General features: G+C 35.3%; 1 protein-coding gene across 4 annotated transcripts in view; it reads left to right on the top strand.

Annotated features, from left to right (window-relative positions):
- CHD1 (chromodomain helicase DNA binding protein 1) overlaps nucleotides 1-16,290 on the top strand; it is a 70,766-nt gene that overhangs the window by 45,746 nt on the left and 8,730 nt on the right. For 3 of the 4 annotated variants that reach the window (XM_061424466.1, XM_061424464.1, XM_061424463.1), the window contains 11 exons: nucleotides 12-188; nucleotides 3,166-3,326; nucleotides 4,592-4,633; nucleotides 5,315-5,445; nucleotides 6,554-6,692; nucleotides 6,910-7,060; nucleotides 8,347-8,469; nucleotides 9,265-9,393; nucleotides 9,837-10,100; nucleotides 10,453-10,593; nucleotides 12,447-12,625. In XM_061424466.1, the coding sequence (XP_061280450.1) occupies nucleotides 12-188; nucleotides 3,166-3,326; nucleotides 4,592-4,633; nucleotides 5,315-5,445; nucleotides 6,554-6,692; nucleotides 6,910-7,060; nucleotides 8,347-8,469; nucleotides 9,265-9,393; nucleotides 9,837-10,100; nucleotides 10,453-10,593; nucleotides 12,447-12,625 (1,637 nt within the window). The remainder of the gene's footprint in view (nucleotides 1-11; nucleotides 189-3,165; nucleotides 3,327-4,591; nucleotides 4,634-5,314; nucleotides 5,446-6,553; nucleotides 6,693-6,909; nucleotides 7,061-8,346; nucleotides 8,470-9,264; nucleotides 9,394-9,836; nucleotides 10,101-10,452; nucleotides 10,594-12,446; nucleotides 12,626-16,290) is intronic. The other variant, XM_061424465.1, reaches the window with a different exon arrangement.

Raw genomic sequence — 16,290 nt, 5'->3', positions numbered from 1 at the left:
GAATTTATCAGGTGGCCAACTTTTCAAATATGGATGAGGATGATATTGAGTTGGAGCCTGAAAGAAATTCAAAGAACTGGGAAGAAATCATTCCTGAAGATCAAAGACGGCGATTAGAAGAAGAGGAAAGACAAAAGGAACTTGAAGAAATTTATATGCTCCCCAGAATGAGAAACTGTGCAAAACAGGTGACTTTTTAATTTAAAAGCTGTTTCTGTACTATAAAGAGTATTTATTTACTCTTGGACTACCTCTTTTATGAGAAATACTGGTACTTCTTTTCTTGTAATGACTTCCTCGGATTTAATAATGCTTGTCTCATAAAATTAGTTGGAAAGTGTTCCTTCTTAACTATAACCTAAATTTTATAAATATACAACTATCAATATATTTTTCAAATGAGTGTGGTTGGTTGTTTCAAGAACTTTGTTCATTTTATCCAAGTTGTTGAGTTTATGGGGCATAAAGTTATTCATAATAATACCCCCATACTATCCTTTTAGTGTTTATAGGATATTTAGTGATTTCCCTTTTTTTCATTCTGTTAACAAAATTAAAAGACACTTACTCCTTGGAAGAAAAATTATGACCAACCTAGACAGCATATTAAAAAGCAGAGACATTACTTTGCCAACAAAGGTCTGTCTAGTCAAGGCTATGGTTTTTCCAGTAATCATGTATGGATATGAGAGTTGGGGTGTGAATAAATCTGAGTGCTGAAGAATTGATGCTTTTGAACTATGGAGAAGACTCTTGAGAGTCCCTTGGACTGCAAGGAGATCCAACCAGTCCATCCTAAAGGAGATCACTTCTGAGTGTTCATTGGAAGGACTGATGTTGCAGCTGAAACTCCAATACTTTGGCCACCTGATGCGAAGAAACGACTCATTTGAAAAGACCCCGATGCTGGGAAAGATTGAAGGCGGGAGGAGAAGGGGATGACAGAGGATGAGATGGTTGGATGGCATCACTGATTCAATGGACATGAGATTGAGTAAACTCCGGGAGTTGGTGATGGACAGGGAGGCCTGGCATGCTGCGGTCCATGGGATCACAAAGAGTTGGTCACAACTGAGCAAATGAACTGAACTGATTGGCATTTTTTTTTCTTGATCGTTCTAGCTAGAGGTTAATTTTATTCATCTTTTCAAAGAGCCACCTTTTGGTTTTATTTTTTTATTTTTCTATTTTAAGTTTCATTGATTTCTGTGTTTTTTTTTTCTTTCTTCCTTCTTTTGCTCTCCTTATAAGTGTCTAAAGATAAAAGCTTAGATCATTAAGACTTTCCTTTTCTAGTAGCTTTTTTTTAAGGTCCTGCTTTTTCTGTGCCCCGTGAGTGTATGTATGTATGTATGCTGTGCTGGGTCTTTGTTGCTCTCAGGCTCTTCCCCCTTTGTCACAGTGCACGGGCTTCTCGTGGTGGTGGCTTCTCTTGTTGTGGACCACAGGCTCTAGGGTGCTTGGGCTTCAGGAGTTGTGCCACTTGGCCCATTGCGTGTGGAATCTTCTTGAACCAGGAATCGAACCTGTGCCCCCTGCACTGGTAGACACAAACTCTGGACCACCAAAAGTCCCAACATTTGCATTTGATGCTGCAAACTTCCATTAACCACTGCCTTTTCTGAATTTCCTAAATTTTGAGTTTGTTGTGATCTCGTTTTCATTTATTTCAAAATACTTTCTAATATCTTTTGTGACTTCCTCTGTAACCCATAGGTTTTTTAAGAAGTGTGTTGTTTAGTTTTCAGACATTTGGGGGATTTTTCCAGGGGTCTTCATTGTTGATTTCTATTTTAATTCTCTTATGGTCAGAGAACATACCCTGTATGATACGAATTTTTAGAAATTTGTTGGTGTTTGTTTTATGGCTCAAATGAACAGAGTGTTAGATTTTTAAATAATGGTAGCATATTAAATGGAAGTGCCATGCCAAGCTATATTGGGTCCTGTGGCAAGAGGAAAAACTCTGCATTAGCTTCTGATTTTTTAGAATACTGTTGTATTTCAAGATTATGTCTTGATTGTTGAATTTTTTGTTATCTCCTTAAATTTTGAGTCTGAGGCAAATGAACACACCCCAGACTCTGCCCTGCCAGGTTTGGTTTTTCTTTTCCTACAAGCATATTAAATCTTCTATGTCCTCAGTTCTGTAGGTGAGAAAGATCTGGCCAGGCTTCCTGACTGTCCCCTCAAAGGTGACTCTCTTTCTCCAGGCCTTCACCATGAGGGAAAGTTTTGTCTAATTTCCAGCCCCATTTCCAGTCTTTCTCATGAGCCCCTGGTGTGAGTTGGTGGAGGTTTGTGAAGTGCCTGCGAGTGGGTGGGTGCAGGTTCTCCCTGTGTCTTTTGTCCCTAGGAATCCTCTCTTCTCATGGCAGCTCAGTCTTGAGCAAATGTTAGCTGACTTTTCTCTTATCTTCTTGTGTGGTACTTGACGTCTACCATTCATCCTCTTCACAAGTAAGCCAGTGTTCAACTTCCACCTCTTACAATCTGTGTTTCCTTACTTTTATCCTATTAGATTGCCTTGCGATTTGATGTGTGTAATAGAAGTTAATGTTTTGTAGATTAGATTTTTTTACTTTTATGATAAAAATGGCTTTATTGGCTAGTGTTCCTTTTTATTTCTGCTATCACGAAAAATAGGAATGATATTGCTGGGTTAGCAGAATGATCATTTTTAAGACGTTTGATGCAATATCAAATTGCCTGTTGTATAAATACCCATCAGAGGTGTTTGACTCTGTTCTTCATTACCAGTACCAGTATTGGCTAGTATTAGTGAGTATTGGTCAAGTTGATGGAGTAACTTTAATTACACTGCATTGTTACTTTAATTCATGTTTTTAAAAATATACCAGGAAGTTGTATAATTCTGTTTGTTATTTAATTAATCACTATTAATAACCTTTCACATATTTTTACAAAAGGACTATGGATATTTTCCTGCTGGTTTACGAGAATGTTCTAAGCATTAAGACTATTAATATAACTCTTTGACGTTAATCTGCTGTATTTTTTGGAGTTTTTTTTGCTTTTTAATTCTGTTTATAGAATATTTTTTATATGTACATGTTAATTTTGTCAATCATAATACTTTCGTTGCTCTTAAAACAGAAGCCTGTTTTACCTAAACATGGGCAAAATTTTGTTTTCAAATTCCAGATTAGTTTCAATGGAAGTGAAGGGAGGCGCAGTAGAAGTAGGAGATACTCTGGATCTGATAGTGATTCAATATCAGAAAGAAAAAGGCCAAAGAAACGTGGAAGACCACGAACTATCCCTCGGGAAAATATTAAAGGATTTAGTGATGCAGAAATTCGGCGGTAAGATGACATAAGACCATTTTTACTTCAGCTTGGTTTTAATAGGGGGTAAAATTAAAACAGAAACTCCACAAAACATAAAGTTTTAGAAGAGGCAAATATAATTGTGTGGGGATTGGGTGGTTCTGATTTTGGTTGGTATGAGTAAAAGATGAGTTTGGCATCTATGCTGTGTTATTTATTGTTACTCTATTTGGACTGCTAAATTATTTTGGTTTTATTAATGTGGTTCAGAATAGTGGTCCTTTTGAATGATGAACGTATACTTCAATACAATATTTATTAAAAATTCTCACTGTATATGACTCCCAACATTACTCTTTATGTGGGAGTAATTTAGTTCCATATTTTTCTAGTTTTTTTACAGTGGGGTGATTGGTTTTTGAAAATAACCATGTTAAAAGTGTTTGATATGTCCAAATAGGAACTGAGGTAAGATTGGCCTTACAGATAAATTGTAGTTTTCTTTCAAAATATATTTATTTATATATATATACACAGCTTTATTTATGGAAGATGGGATAACAGCTTATTTTGTTTACTGTGTAATATTTTTGTGTATGAAATTTGTGAAAGGTTGTTCATTGTTGTATTTTCAGAGTTTGTTGTTTCTTTCAAACTATTGTAACTCATTTCTTTTAAATCATAGACCTGTCTGATAAAGTTCTTCCTTATTTTTTTCTACCAGAAAACTAAATATATGTTAGATTTTATTTAGGGTACTTTTATGGCCACCTGATTTGCTGGACTTTCTGTCTTTAGTTGAAGAGACAATGCAACTTCTACTTTTCCTGGATATTTTCCCTCATCCATCAACCACTTGGGTAGCTTTGTTCCTAAGTAATACTTATTTTTCCACTGTTGGTATAATGCCATATATCTGATTTAAAACTATATTCAGTAAATTTTTATCAACACTTGAAATGTGAGGTGGTGTAATATGATTGAGAATTCTGGAGACACTTCCTCTGATAGCCTTGAACCTTTTTTGTCCTGTGAAAATAATAAAGTAATTTCTAAAATAAAATTTAGCTTCTATTGTTTTATTTATATTGGTTTCTAAATATCATCCTGGGTGTTAAAGTATGTCTTATCTTTATTGATATCTAACCTCTTAACATTTTGATTCTAGCATAGCTTATTCATTTTTGTTAGTAATAGTGCCTTGAATTATTGATAATATTTACACTAACAAGTATTATTTCTGTATATCTATTTTGTAACAAATAGTGAAGCCCACATTTAAACCCATTATTTTCTGTTAGGTTTATCAAGAGTTACAAGAAGTTTGGTGGCCCTCTGGAAAGGTAAATACATTTGTCATTCTCAATAGAATTACAGAATGTGTCACATGCTATCAGTTTTATTTATACTATTCTTAAATTTTCTGCAACAAGTTTTTACAAAATTAGCCTGTAAAAAGCAAATTTCAAATAGATTTTTTAAAGTGTTTTAGTACTATCCTTTATTCTTTCTGGTCTCTAAAATTTTATCTACAAATGTTTTCTATAAAATACATGGATTATAAAACATTTGCATTTTTATAATTATACTTTTCAAATGCTTTTTCTTACCTTTTCCTTACAATCTTATAAAAATAGCAGATTCATCCATAGAGAGGCTAAGTTGCTAACCTAGCCTCTGACTTCAGAGACCAGACTTATCAGTTATTCTCAATAACTTCTGTAACTACTATCTCAGGTATAGAGTGTCAGAGACTCAAATTGGATTAATTCTATTTTTCTCCCCCAAACTCCACCTTAAAATGGAATATTTTCTATTTTATTTTGAGAGGACCTGTATGAGGTTACAATGGAATACTTACATAATTATTTTAGATGAAGAAAAAAATGTTTTGAACATTTATCATTATTTATATTATCTGCTTAGTGTCTAGTAATAAAAAATTATAGAACTTTACTCTTATGTATGTTAAATGGCCTCATTTTTTCCTGCATTTACCTGAAAATTATATTATTTTATTACAGATTAGATGCAATTGCTCGAGATGCTGAATTAGTTGATAAGTCAGAGACAGACCTCAGACGACTAGGAGAATTGGTGCATAATGGTTGCATTAAAGCTTTAAAGGACAGCTCTTCAGGAACAGAACGAACAGGTGATATTAAAATGAAAGTGATTTAAAGAAAGAGAAATGGACTTGTTGAAATCTGCTTTTATTGAATTTGGTTGATAGTATGTCTTAAGTTACCTATATATTAGTCTTAAAAGATGCTTTATAAAACAAAGTAAGGCCATTTCCGGGTAATAGAAAATGGGGAACAGAACTGTATTATTGAAGGCAATAGAAACTATCTGCCTGGTATATTTTCTTGCTGGGAGGTAACATCAGAAATTGTTAGTTCTACTGTATTTTTAGTATATATGCAAAGTCACTTCAGTTGTGTCCGACTCCTTGCAACCCTGTGGACTGTAGCCTGCCAGGCTTCTCTGTCCATGGGATTCTCCAGGCAATACTGGAGTGGGTTGCCATGCCCTCCTCAGGGGATCTTCCTGCCCAGGAGTCAAACTCATGTCTCTTATGTCTCCTGCATTGGCAGGTGGGTTCTTTACTGTATTTTTACTATAGTATAGATGAGATATTATAAGTATACACATGTGATATTGGTTTTAACATAGTTACTTCATTATACTTTGTAATTCATCTTAGATAAGATTCAATAATGAGATGTACTGAAAAAAAATCATACTGGAACTCTTATTTAGAATGACTGACATGTTCATCCCAGGTCGTGCAGTGGTAAAGAACCCGCCTGCCAATGCAGGAGACTGAGGAGGTGTGCAGGTTAGATTCCTGGGTCAGAAAGATCCCCTGGAGGAGGAAACGGCAACCCACTCCAGTATTCTTGCCTGAAAAATCTCATGCACAAAGGAGCCTGGCGGGCTACAGTCCCTGGGGGCTACAGTCCAAGAGTTGGGCATGACTGATAACTGAGCACAGCACAGTACATGTGTTTGCTGTAGTATGTGAAATGCTTTTTGTGAATCTTCTTGCGCTGTATTATAATCACTAGTATGTAGTGAAAAGACTTAGAGTGAAATTTAAGGTTTGCCAGCAAGCCTCTCCCGTTAATGCAAATAAGTAATACTTAAAAATAATAGGTAAATAAATACTACTACTTTTTTATATAAGTAATAACATACATTGCTTTGTATTTTGTGGAATTATATATTTTATACTTTTTGATATTCTTTTCCAAATATAGGTGGTAGACTTGGAAAAGTAAAGGGCCCAACATTCCGAATATCAGGTGTACAGGTGAATGCCAAGCTGGTCATCTCCCATGAAGAAGAATTAATACCGCTGCACAAATCCATTCCTTCAGATCCAGAAGAAAGAAAGCAGTGAGTTATTTTTTTCTGCTGTAAAATACTTGTTACTCAATAATTTGGACATGAGTGTATGTTAGAAGTGGTTTTTATTCCATGGCCAATTTGAATGAAATGTTTTTAAAAATAAAATAAAGCGCAATATTTTGAAGTTCTAATGATCAAACGTGGTTTTCAAAATTTTTCATGAGGCAATTATAAACCTGACAGTGGTTTTTAACTTTAATGATAGGTATATCATCCCATGCCACACGAAGGCAGCTCATTTTGATATAGACTGGGGCAAAGAAGATGATTCCAATTTGTTAATTGGTATCTACGAATATGGATATGGAAGCTGGGAGATGATTAAAATGGATCCTGACCTCAGTCTGACACACAAGGTACTGCAATACTTGATTCTGTTGACCATTCTTGTTAAATTGAATTTTTGCTTTTAAATTATATTAGAAATAAAGTCAGCTCGGGGTCAGGAAAGTTAGCTTTGTGATCTTGGCTTCTTTGGAATTCGGTTTTCATGAAGGGATTGAATTTAAATGATGTCTATCTGCTTTACCTCTGAAATTTTGTTTCTGTTATTTTCACAGTATCAGGTTAAAAAGTAAGCCTCTCATTTAATCATTAACCATCTATATTAATCAAGAGCAGAAAAGGATTGTTTTGTGAGTGTGTGTGCGTATATATTTGAATACCAGTGTTTAGGATTTTTGGTGATTTGATGCTACCACACTTGTTATGGGCTTCCCTGGTAGCTCAGCTAGTAAAGAATCCACCTGCAATTGAGGAGACTCCAGTTCAATTCCTCGGTCGGGAAGTTCCCCTAGAAGAGATAGGCTACAAACTCCAGTATTCTTGGGCTTCCTTGGTGGCTCAGATGGTAAAGAATCTGCCTGCAATACAGGAGACCCAGGTTCAATCCCTGTGTTGGGAAGATCCCCTGGAGGAGGACATGGCAACCCACTCCAGTATTCTTGCCTGGAGAATCCCCATGGACAGAAGAGCCTGGCGGGCTATAGTCCGTGGGATCACAAAGAGCTGGACACCACTGACACAACACAGCACACAGTCGTTATAATCATTTCTTTGCCTGGATTGGGAAACACTGAAAGCTTGCCCAATTCTTATAATTCATCTTTTTATATTTTACTTCATGGACAAGTGGGAACCTTCAGCTATTTGTCATTTGCTACTATGAAGCAAAATTAGTTTATATTTTCATTGCAAAAGGTTTCTCACAGTGCCATCTTCTAGATGGATGATACTTTATATTCTAGGTATTTTTGTATACTTCATAGTTAAATACACTGTTTAGAAGGAAGGAAATCTAAGAATACTATGATTTTAATGACACTGACTGCTAATACACCATTATGTATTTGAAAGAAATTTCTAACCTCATACTATGTAATCTCTTTATGAATAGAGGGATAATTTTCTTGTGTATTTAGAATTCATTTCTAGAGAAAGAAATCTTTGTGGCATAGGTATAAAAAATGTATTTTGCATTCAATGTTGTTTATTCTTTTAAGATTTGTAACTTGCCAGCACATTATATGTGTTTTTTTTTTGAGAAGGCATTTTTATTTTATTTTTTTTTGAGAAGGCATTTTTAAATGATTATTATTTCTCATGTTATTTATTAAAGATGAAAAAATTAATTGCTTTTCAGATTCTTCCAGATGATCCTGATAAAAAACCACAAGCAAAACAATTACAGACACGTGCAGACTACCTCATCAAATTACTTAGTAGAGATCTTGCAAAAAAAGAAGCTCAGAGGCTTTCTGGTGCAGTAAGTTAAAATATGATGCTTAAGAGCACTTTACTTTTGGATAAGATAAACCTAGTTTACCCCATCACCCTGGATTCCTGTGGTTAACATGGGCTCATCATTGTGTTTATCTGTAATTTAGTAGCTTTGTTTGAATACGGTAGTATTTTGCCTTAACAGCATTCATGTTGAAACTCCAGTGAGTCATGTCTTTCAGAAGAAGAATCTCTTTTTTCCTAGTATTTAGTATGGGAGCAACTTTTGGAGTGAAATGGGGTGTTTTTTGAGAGGTCAAGCCTCCATTACTGGAGACAGGGCAGTAATTGGATTTGGAGACATTGGGCAGCTTAAGGAATAGAAGTATTGAAGATCACCAAGCTTATTTATTGATTGTGTTCCACAAAAGAAGGAAAAAGGCAGTAAAAGAGAGGTGATTGGAAACTAAAGCAACCTTTGAAAGTTTACCTGTGACCACAGTGTCAATAACTACCTCTGTACTATTTAAAATAATTTCTAATGCTATCTCTGGTGGCATTGTTTAGCTGAAGACAATAATTTAGGATTGTGAACAGCCTTCCTACTTCTCTCTACTCTTTTTTTTTTTTTTTAAGGAATAATTACAGTTGGTTAGCATTTATTCAGATTAATTTGCATTTGATTAAGCTATATCACTTTTGTTGATAATTTCTAAGATTGGTGTACCAACAGACTAAGGATTGGGTAGGAATGTGTGTTCTTTTAGCATCATAGATTTAGTATTTAAGATTTTTTAATGGAATCTGTGGGGTTGGTGAGAATAAAAATAATTATTTTTAGGGAGGTTCAAAAAGGCGAAAAGCAAGAGCTAAGAAGAATAAAGCAATGAAGTCTATAAAAGTGAAAGAGGAAATAAAGAGTGATTCTTCTCCCTTGCCCTCAGACAAGTCTGATGAAGATGATGATAAGGTAAGAATGTGTTTTAGAAAAGCAACCTGTTATCTATAGAAAAGGGCACATGGCATGTTTTCAGTATGCTTTACATTTGAAATTTGAACTTAGGCTTAAAATTTTACTGCTAGATACTGAAGTCCTTGTTTATAGTTTGTTGTGTAGTTTCATTTATAGAATAGAATTCTGCCATCCAGTAGAATATCATCTGTCACTAAAGGGAGAGAGCGAAGGTCCTTCCTTTTCAAACATTTGCCATTTGAAGACATTGTCTCATTTTGTTATGAATTTTGAATGGGATTGGCTTATCTTAGTTTTTATTGCATGTATCATTACTAATGGGATTCTGGATTATTTCTCTCAGAATCCACATACATGCAATCAGTAGTCATGCAAAGAAAAGAAATTAGTCTTTGTCAAGATTTGGTTAGTAATACATTGGCCATACTTGCACTTTTCAGGATGAAATCACTTCTGTGAAACATCCAAACAAAAAAATTAAAACAGAAAGAGACAGTGAAGAAAAAACTGAGCCAGATGTTTGTATAAAGAAGGAACCAGAAGAAAAGAGGGAAGCAAAAGAAAAGGAAAATAAAAGAGAACTTAAAAGGGAGATAAAAGAAAAAGAGGATAAGAAAGATATAAAGGAAAAAGATTTTAAAGAGAAAAGAGAAAACAAAGTAAAAGAAGCTATACAGAAAGAAAAAGACATAAAAGAAGAAAAGGTATGCAAATCATAATATAAAATTTAGAAAGTGACACAATCAGCATATTTACATTTTAGGAGAATAAACTGCCTGTCAGCCCAGTTAATCTCAATAACTGAGTTCTTTAAAAATACATATGCATATCTAGTAGAGTAGAAAACAGGTTTAAATCCTTTTTTAGATGCCTTACCTAATAAGTAACATCATAGGATAGCTTTATTTTTGGTTTTCCCAAGTGGGGAAAAGATAGAATACATAAGACTGTTAAATGTGAATAAACTTTATAGACTACAGTGAGAGTAAATTGTCTTCTGGAGGTGTTAATCACTTTTGCCTTTGTTGTTGTGTATTTGTTTTCTCCTTTCACCAGCTGAGTGAATCCAAGTCTGAAAGCAAGGAAAGATCTAAGAAATCTTCAGTGTTGGATGCTCCAGTTCACATCACCGCAAGTGGTGAACCAGTGCCCATAGCGGAAGAATCTGAAGAGCTGGATCAGAAGACATTCAGCATTGTAAGTAGTAAAGTTTCTGGTTATTTGAAAAATACCTGTAACATTTGAGTTTATATTCATCTTTTAAAACTTTAAATTTAGAGATGTATTTGAATTTGATAGTACTGCATTTCATAGTACTGGAGTTCTTTCTGTTCCTTGAACATGTCAGACAAGTTATAGGATGTTTTTACTTGCTCTTCCCTTTGCTTGAAATGGCTTACTCCTTCGTTTTCTTTAGGTATCTGCTCAAACATTACCCTTGTCTGAAATCTTATATAAGGTAGAAAGCTCCCTGCCGTGTCTTACTTTTTTTTTTAAATCATAGTTGTCACCATTTTAAACACTGTGTCTTGTTTATTTGTTGGCTCTATTCTCCTACTGGAGTACAAGCTCCATAAAAGCAGGGTCTTCATTTTATTTACTGCTCTATTTTCTGGGTCTAGAACAATGTGTAGAATATAGTATGTGTTCAGCCTACAAGGGGCTTCCCAGGTTTGTGCAGTGGTAAAGAATCTGCCTGCCAATGCAGGAGACACAGGAGATGCAGGTTCAGTCCCTGGGTTGGGAAGATCCCCTGAAGAAGGAAATGACAACCCACTCCAGTATTCTTAACCTGGATCCCAGGGACAGAGGAGCCTGGCTGGCTACAGTGTGCAGCATTGCAGAGTTGGATGCAACTGAGCATGCACCCAGCTGAGTCTGAGCAGCGAATATAAACTACCAAAATTGAACAAGAAATAGAAAATGTAGAGAACAAATATGAATAACGTAAAAATTAGAAAACAAATGTTTTCCCTTTTTAAAAAAGTCAGGCTTGGCTGAGTTCTAATTTTAACTATAGAATACACAATTCCCAGTGTTCCCAATGTTATTTAAATTATGTCTGACAAAAGATGGAAAGTTTCCCAACTGATATGAAGAAATAGGTCAATAAAACAATAAAGTACTCAGAAACAGATTTTCACATATAAGGTAGACACCTGATTATAAGAAAGGCCTTCACAGCAGGGATGTGAGGATTTCTGTTTTTCAAATAAATGGTGGCATTAGGTCAACTAAATATACCGTCTGTAGTTGACCCATCCTTGCATACCCAGAAGTAACCCTACTTGCTACTCATGGATATAGTTACTATAAAATTTAAAGTTGTTTTTGCATTTATATACAATAAAATTTATATGTAGTTTGATTTTCTAGCAATATTTTTAGTCTGGTTTTGGTACAAGGTTGATAGTTTTTATTACATAAATTGGACTTTATTGAATGGTACAGTTGTCCATTATTGAATGGTATGTTGTCCTTTTACTAGCATTCTAGTGATATGTAGGCCAAGGAAAAGATTAGTTTCTATCAAACACCCTGACATCCCTGACTACCTGCAATAGGATAGCAGCAAAATTCATCATTAGCTACTTTGTTTTGTCCTAAGGAATTAGAAGAATAGACAGTTTATACTTGTAGCTATATTGAAGTTATAGCTTTGCCAGTGTATTATATAAAGTTTCTTTTACATTTTATTCTGTATTAGAGCCAATATAGAATATTTAAGTTATACTCTGAAATATTTTATCTTTTAACATTAAAACTGTTTAGAATGGTGTGCTACAGTGTAGAAAGTAACTGCTTTTGTAAAAAGTTTAAGTAAAATCCAAGGCTTTTACTTACACAAAGATTGATTTTTAAATGATAATGGAAAACCTTGCTTTCTGAATAAAGTCTGAGGGGAAAACTCTTGACATTTAAGAGCTGTGAGGTGAGGTTTAACACTCATTTCATGCTACATTTACTCATGTAAGTATCACTGGAAGAAGTAGCTCTGTGTTGAATTCATGCCTTTAATACGTAGTTCTGCTCTTCTGTTCCTATTTAAGTGTAAAGAGAGGATGAGGCCTGTCAAAGCAGCATTGAAGCAGCTTGATAGGCCTGAGAGAGGCCTTTCGGAAAGAGAACAACTGGAACATACTAGACAGTGCTTGATAAAAATCGGAGACCATATCACAGAATGTCTGAAAGAGTATACAAATCCTGAACAAATCAAGCAGTGGAGAAAGTAAGTGACGTATTTTTCAGGACGTGTTAAATTTGTAATTGTGTAACCGTCTATTTGTCTCTTACTTGTGTTTAGGGCTTCCCTGATAGCTCAGCTGGTAAGGAATCCGCCTGCAATGCAGGAGACCCTGGTTCGATTCCTGGGTCAGGAAGATCTGCTAGAGAAGGGATAGGCTACCCACTTCAGTATTCTTGGGCTTCCCTTGTGACTCAGCTGGTTAAGAATCCTCCTGTAATGTGGGAGGCCTGGGTTCGATCCCTGGGTCGGGAAGACACCCTGGAGAAGGGCAAGGCTACCCACTCCAGTATTTTGGACTGGAGAATTCCAAGGAGTTGGACATGACTGAGCAGCTTCACTTCACTGTTTGTCTCTTGCATTTCGGTTTCTTTTTCACCTCCTGAAGTTTAGGTCACAGAATGTTTACAGAGGGAGGCTGGATGTTTTCTTTTTCACCTCCTGAAGTTTAGGTCACAGAATGTTTACAGAGGGAGGCTGGATGTTTTCATTTTTTTCCTTTAAAACGTTTTATAAATAAGTGATTCCTTAATTATGCATAATGAAAAACCACAGGTGGCATCTCTGCCTTTAAATAAATAGTGAAAAGTGTTTTGTTAAAATTCAGATTGCATTTTATTCTTAAAAATTTCCCCAATTTACCAAATTATTCTCAGTAATATCCTCAAATGTTGGTATGCCAATTTGTTACATAAATTTAGCAGTTCATCTTCTCAGTATGACTGTAAAGCCTTGTAAAAATAAATGTCCTCAAGCAGTGTAAAATGCAGACTCTATTTTCCCCTTCATTTTAGAAGTAGCAGCAACACATTTGATCTTAAAATCATAAATCTGAACTATGATATGATGTGATAAGTGATACTATAATGTGATAAGTGGTATTAATCACTTAATGATTACCAAATCCAGGTCACTGTTAAGCCAGACTACTAGACAGGCTAGGAAAACAATAAAATGAGCACAAACTAGTTATTGACAACTGTTTATTAACCTACTGATTTCTTTGCTACATGCAGTGCAGCTGCATATCAAAACAAAACATTTTCATGACACATTTCTGCAGGAGGCATTATGATTTCACTAAATTAAAAAGAAAACTATCCTTATCCCCTTCTTAAACTCAACCAGGACTCATTTTAGAAAGAGGAGATAGGAAGTTGATAATGATCACAAGGCTTTTGTAAACAAGTGAAGCTGAGCTTATGTCTAAAGAAACTGAAGCCTTGCGTGGACGTAGTAGAGTCGAAAGCCATGTGCCTGTAATGACGTGGAGTGGTCACTGTGGTTGGATCACAAGACATGCATAGTTAGTTGCAACTTGCCTAATTTTTGACTTTATGACCTTGAACAGTTACCACTATGTATGAGCCCCCAGTATTATCACCTGTAAAATGCTAAGACTGCATATTTTTCAGTTACTGAAGAATAATTAAAGATTTTTTACGAAGAGTGTGTCTGTATTAGTCAGTCATGTTTGACTGTTTGCGACCCCATGGACTGAGTCCTTCCAGGCTCCTCTGCCCATGGAATTCTTCAGTCAAGAATACTGCAGTGGGTGGCCTATCCCTTCCCACAGGTCTTCCCGACCCAGGTATCGAACCCAGGTCTTCTGCATTTCAGGCAGATTCTTTACCACATGAGCTACCAGGGAAGCCCTTTTATGAGGAATGAGAGGCAGTCATTCTCAAGTACTGTATTCATAGTGTCTAGTTTAATATTTTATTTATGATTGGAGTATATATACTAGAGCTTATTGCTTTCCTAAATACCATAAAAGAGATTATTCCATTTTTCTCAAACTCTTACCTACTCATACAGTGACCTCTAAAGTACAGAACTACAGGATAGGAATACAGTAGGAGTTCGACTATATATACCAGGATTAAGTGAGAATATAGTCACATTCTCTGTCTTTTCATATTTAAGAGCCAAAGTTAAATTTTCTGTGTCATTGACTCCTGAACATATTGATATCTTGATTGTTATTTGAGATAAAATTAGAAAATAAAAGAAATGCAGTGAGTTATCTTTAAAACTGAATTTAATTAAAGGATTATATTAAAATTATTTCCTGCCTTTAGTGTAACAGGAGCTTAGTTTCTCTCTGAAAATAACTTGTGTACTATATACCAGTTTTTAAACCTTCATGTAATTAGAGTTTAGATTTTTAAGTTTATGAAGAAGGCAGAGTATCGATTTTACTGGCTTTTTAGATTAGAAATGAACAGCATCTTGTTGAAATTACATGTTGACTAATACAAGTAGTTACTTCCGGTTTAGTTACTAGGAAAGGGGGAGGAAAAAACCTCTAGAAGAAGAGAGACCAAATAGCCAAGAGACTTTTGTGTTCACCCTTAACTTCCGAGGCTTTATTCCTCTTTCTACACAGCTGGGCAACTTAAGTTTTGTTTTCCCTCCCACTCTCATCTACCTTGATTTCATATTCCTTGGTACTTATTCATGCTGCCACTGCCTCTGATTATTACCAGATTCCCTTAAATGGTAAAGGAGAACAGAAAGACCCTAACTGAGAAATATTTCAAAAGCAAATTAGTTTTTACTCTGCTGTCTTGGAGAAAAATTGGGGGAAAATGTAGAAGCAAGGAAAAGAGTCCCTTGTATTAAAGGTTGAACTTCTGATCACCTGACCCTGCCCCCACTCCACCCCACAGAACACAGCTACAGTTACTGATTCTACAAAAGGAAGAACTATCAAGACCTTACCTGCAATTGTAAAGATAGAGACTTGATCCATGATTATACTTTAAGCAAATTTTCATAGTAACCATAATTTTATAACCTGCTTTATTTCTTACGGATGTTTATATACAAATATTTTGGCTTGTATATAAACATGAATAGTTGATGAGGAAATACAACACTAGTTTTAGTTTTTTATTTAAAAATCACTTGTAATCTAGTGATAAGCATAATAATGCATATTTGTGTTTCACTTGTACTTTCCTATGCTTCATTCTAAGATCCCTTTAAAAATGCTCTGTTCAGGAAGTCTTGACAGTTATTAGTTCCACTTTACAGAAGAAAAAAAAATGGACTCAGGTAAACCACCTTGAAGGGCTAGGACCTGGGGTATGGCAGAGGAGGCATGTAGCGTGAGCTTTAACAAGGCACTCACTCTTGCACTAGCTCCAGGTCTGGAGTTTTGCCCAAGATCACACAGTTTAGCAGGTGATTATAATTAGGACCAGAATCTAATTTCAACTAGATTTTTTTCTACAGAAAAGATATTTTTAAAGAGAAATTACTAACAAAAACACAGTTTATTAATTCCTTATCTCTTTACTCTTTTCACTCTAGAATGGCAATAGTTGATAAATTCATTTAAGGGCTAGTTGAATTTTCTCAGCTGCTATGGATTTCATTTCAAGGTTGTCCCTGTGGTGGACAGGGAAGCCTGGTGTGCTGCAGTCTATGGGGTTGAAAAGACTCAGACACTACTGAGCGACCAAACTGAACTGAACTGAAGTTTGCTTATAAATTTTATTTCAAGGTTAATGTCATACCTATAGTGAACATTTCAATATCTTCTGATGACCATTTCCCTAACACAGTATTCTTAAAAACTTAAAGACATGCTGATACTCGTGGGGAGGGGGAACATAAAGACATGCTGATTCTTTTTAGCCTTT

Source organism: Bos javanicus, chromosome 7 (genome assembly GCF_032452875.1).
Source record: "Bos javanicus breed banteng chromosome 7, ARS-OSU_banteng_1.0, whole genome shotgun sequence".
Taxonomy (NCBI): Eukaryota; Metazoa; Chordata; class Mammalia; order Artiodactyla; family Bovidae; genus Bos; species Bos javanicus.
This window is presented reverse-complemented; position numbering and strand designations above follow the sequence as displayed.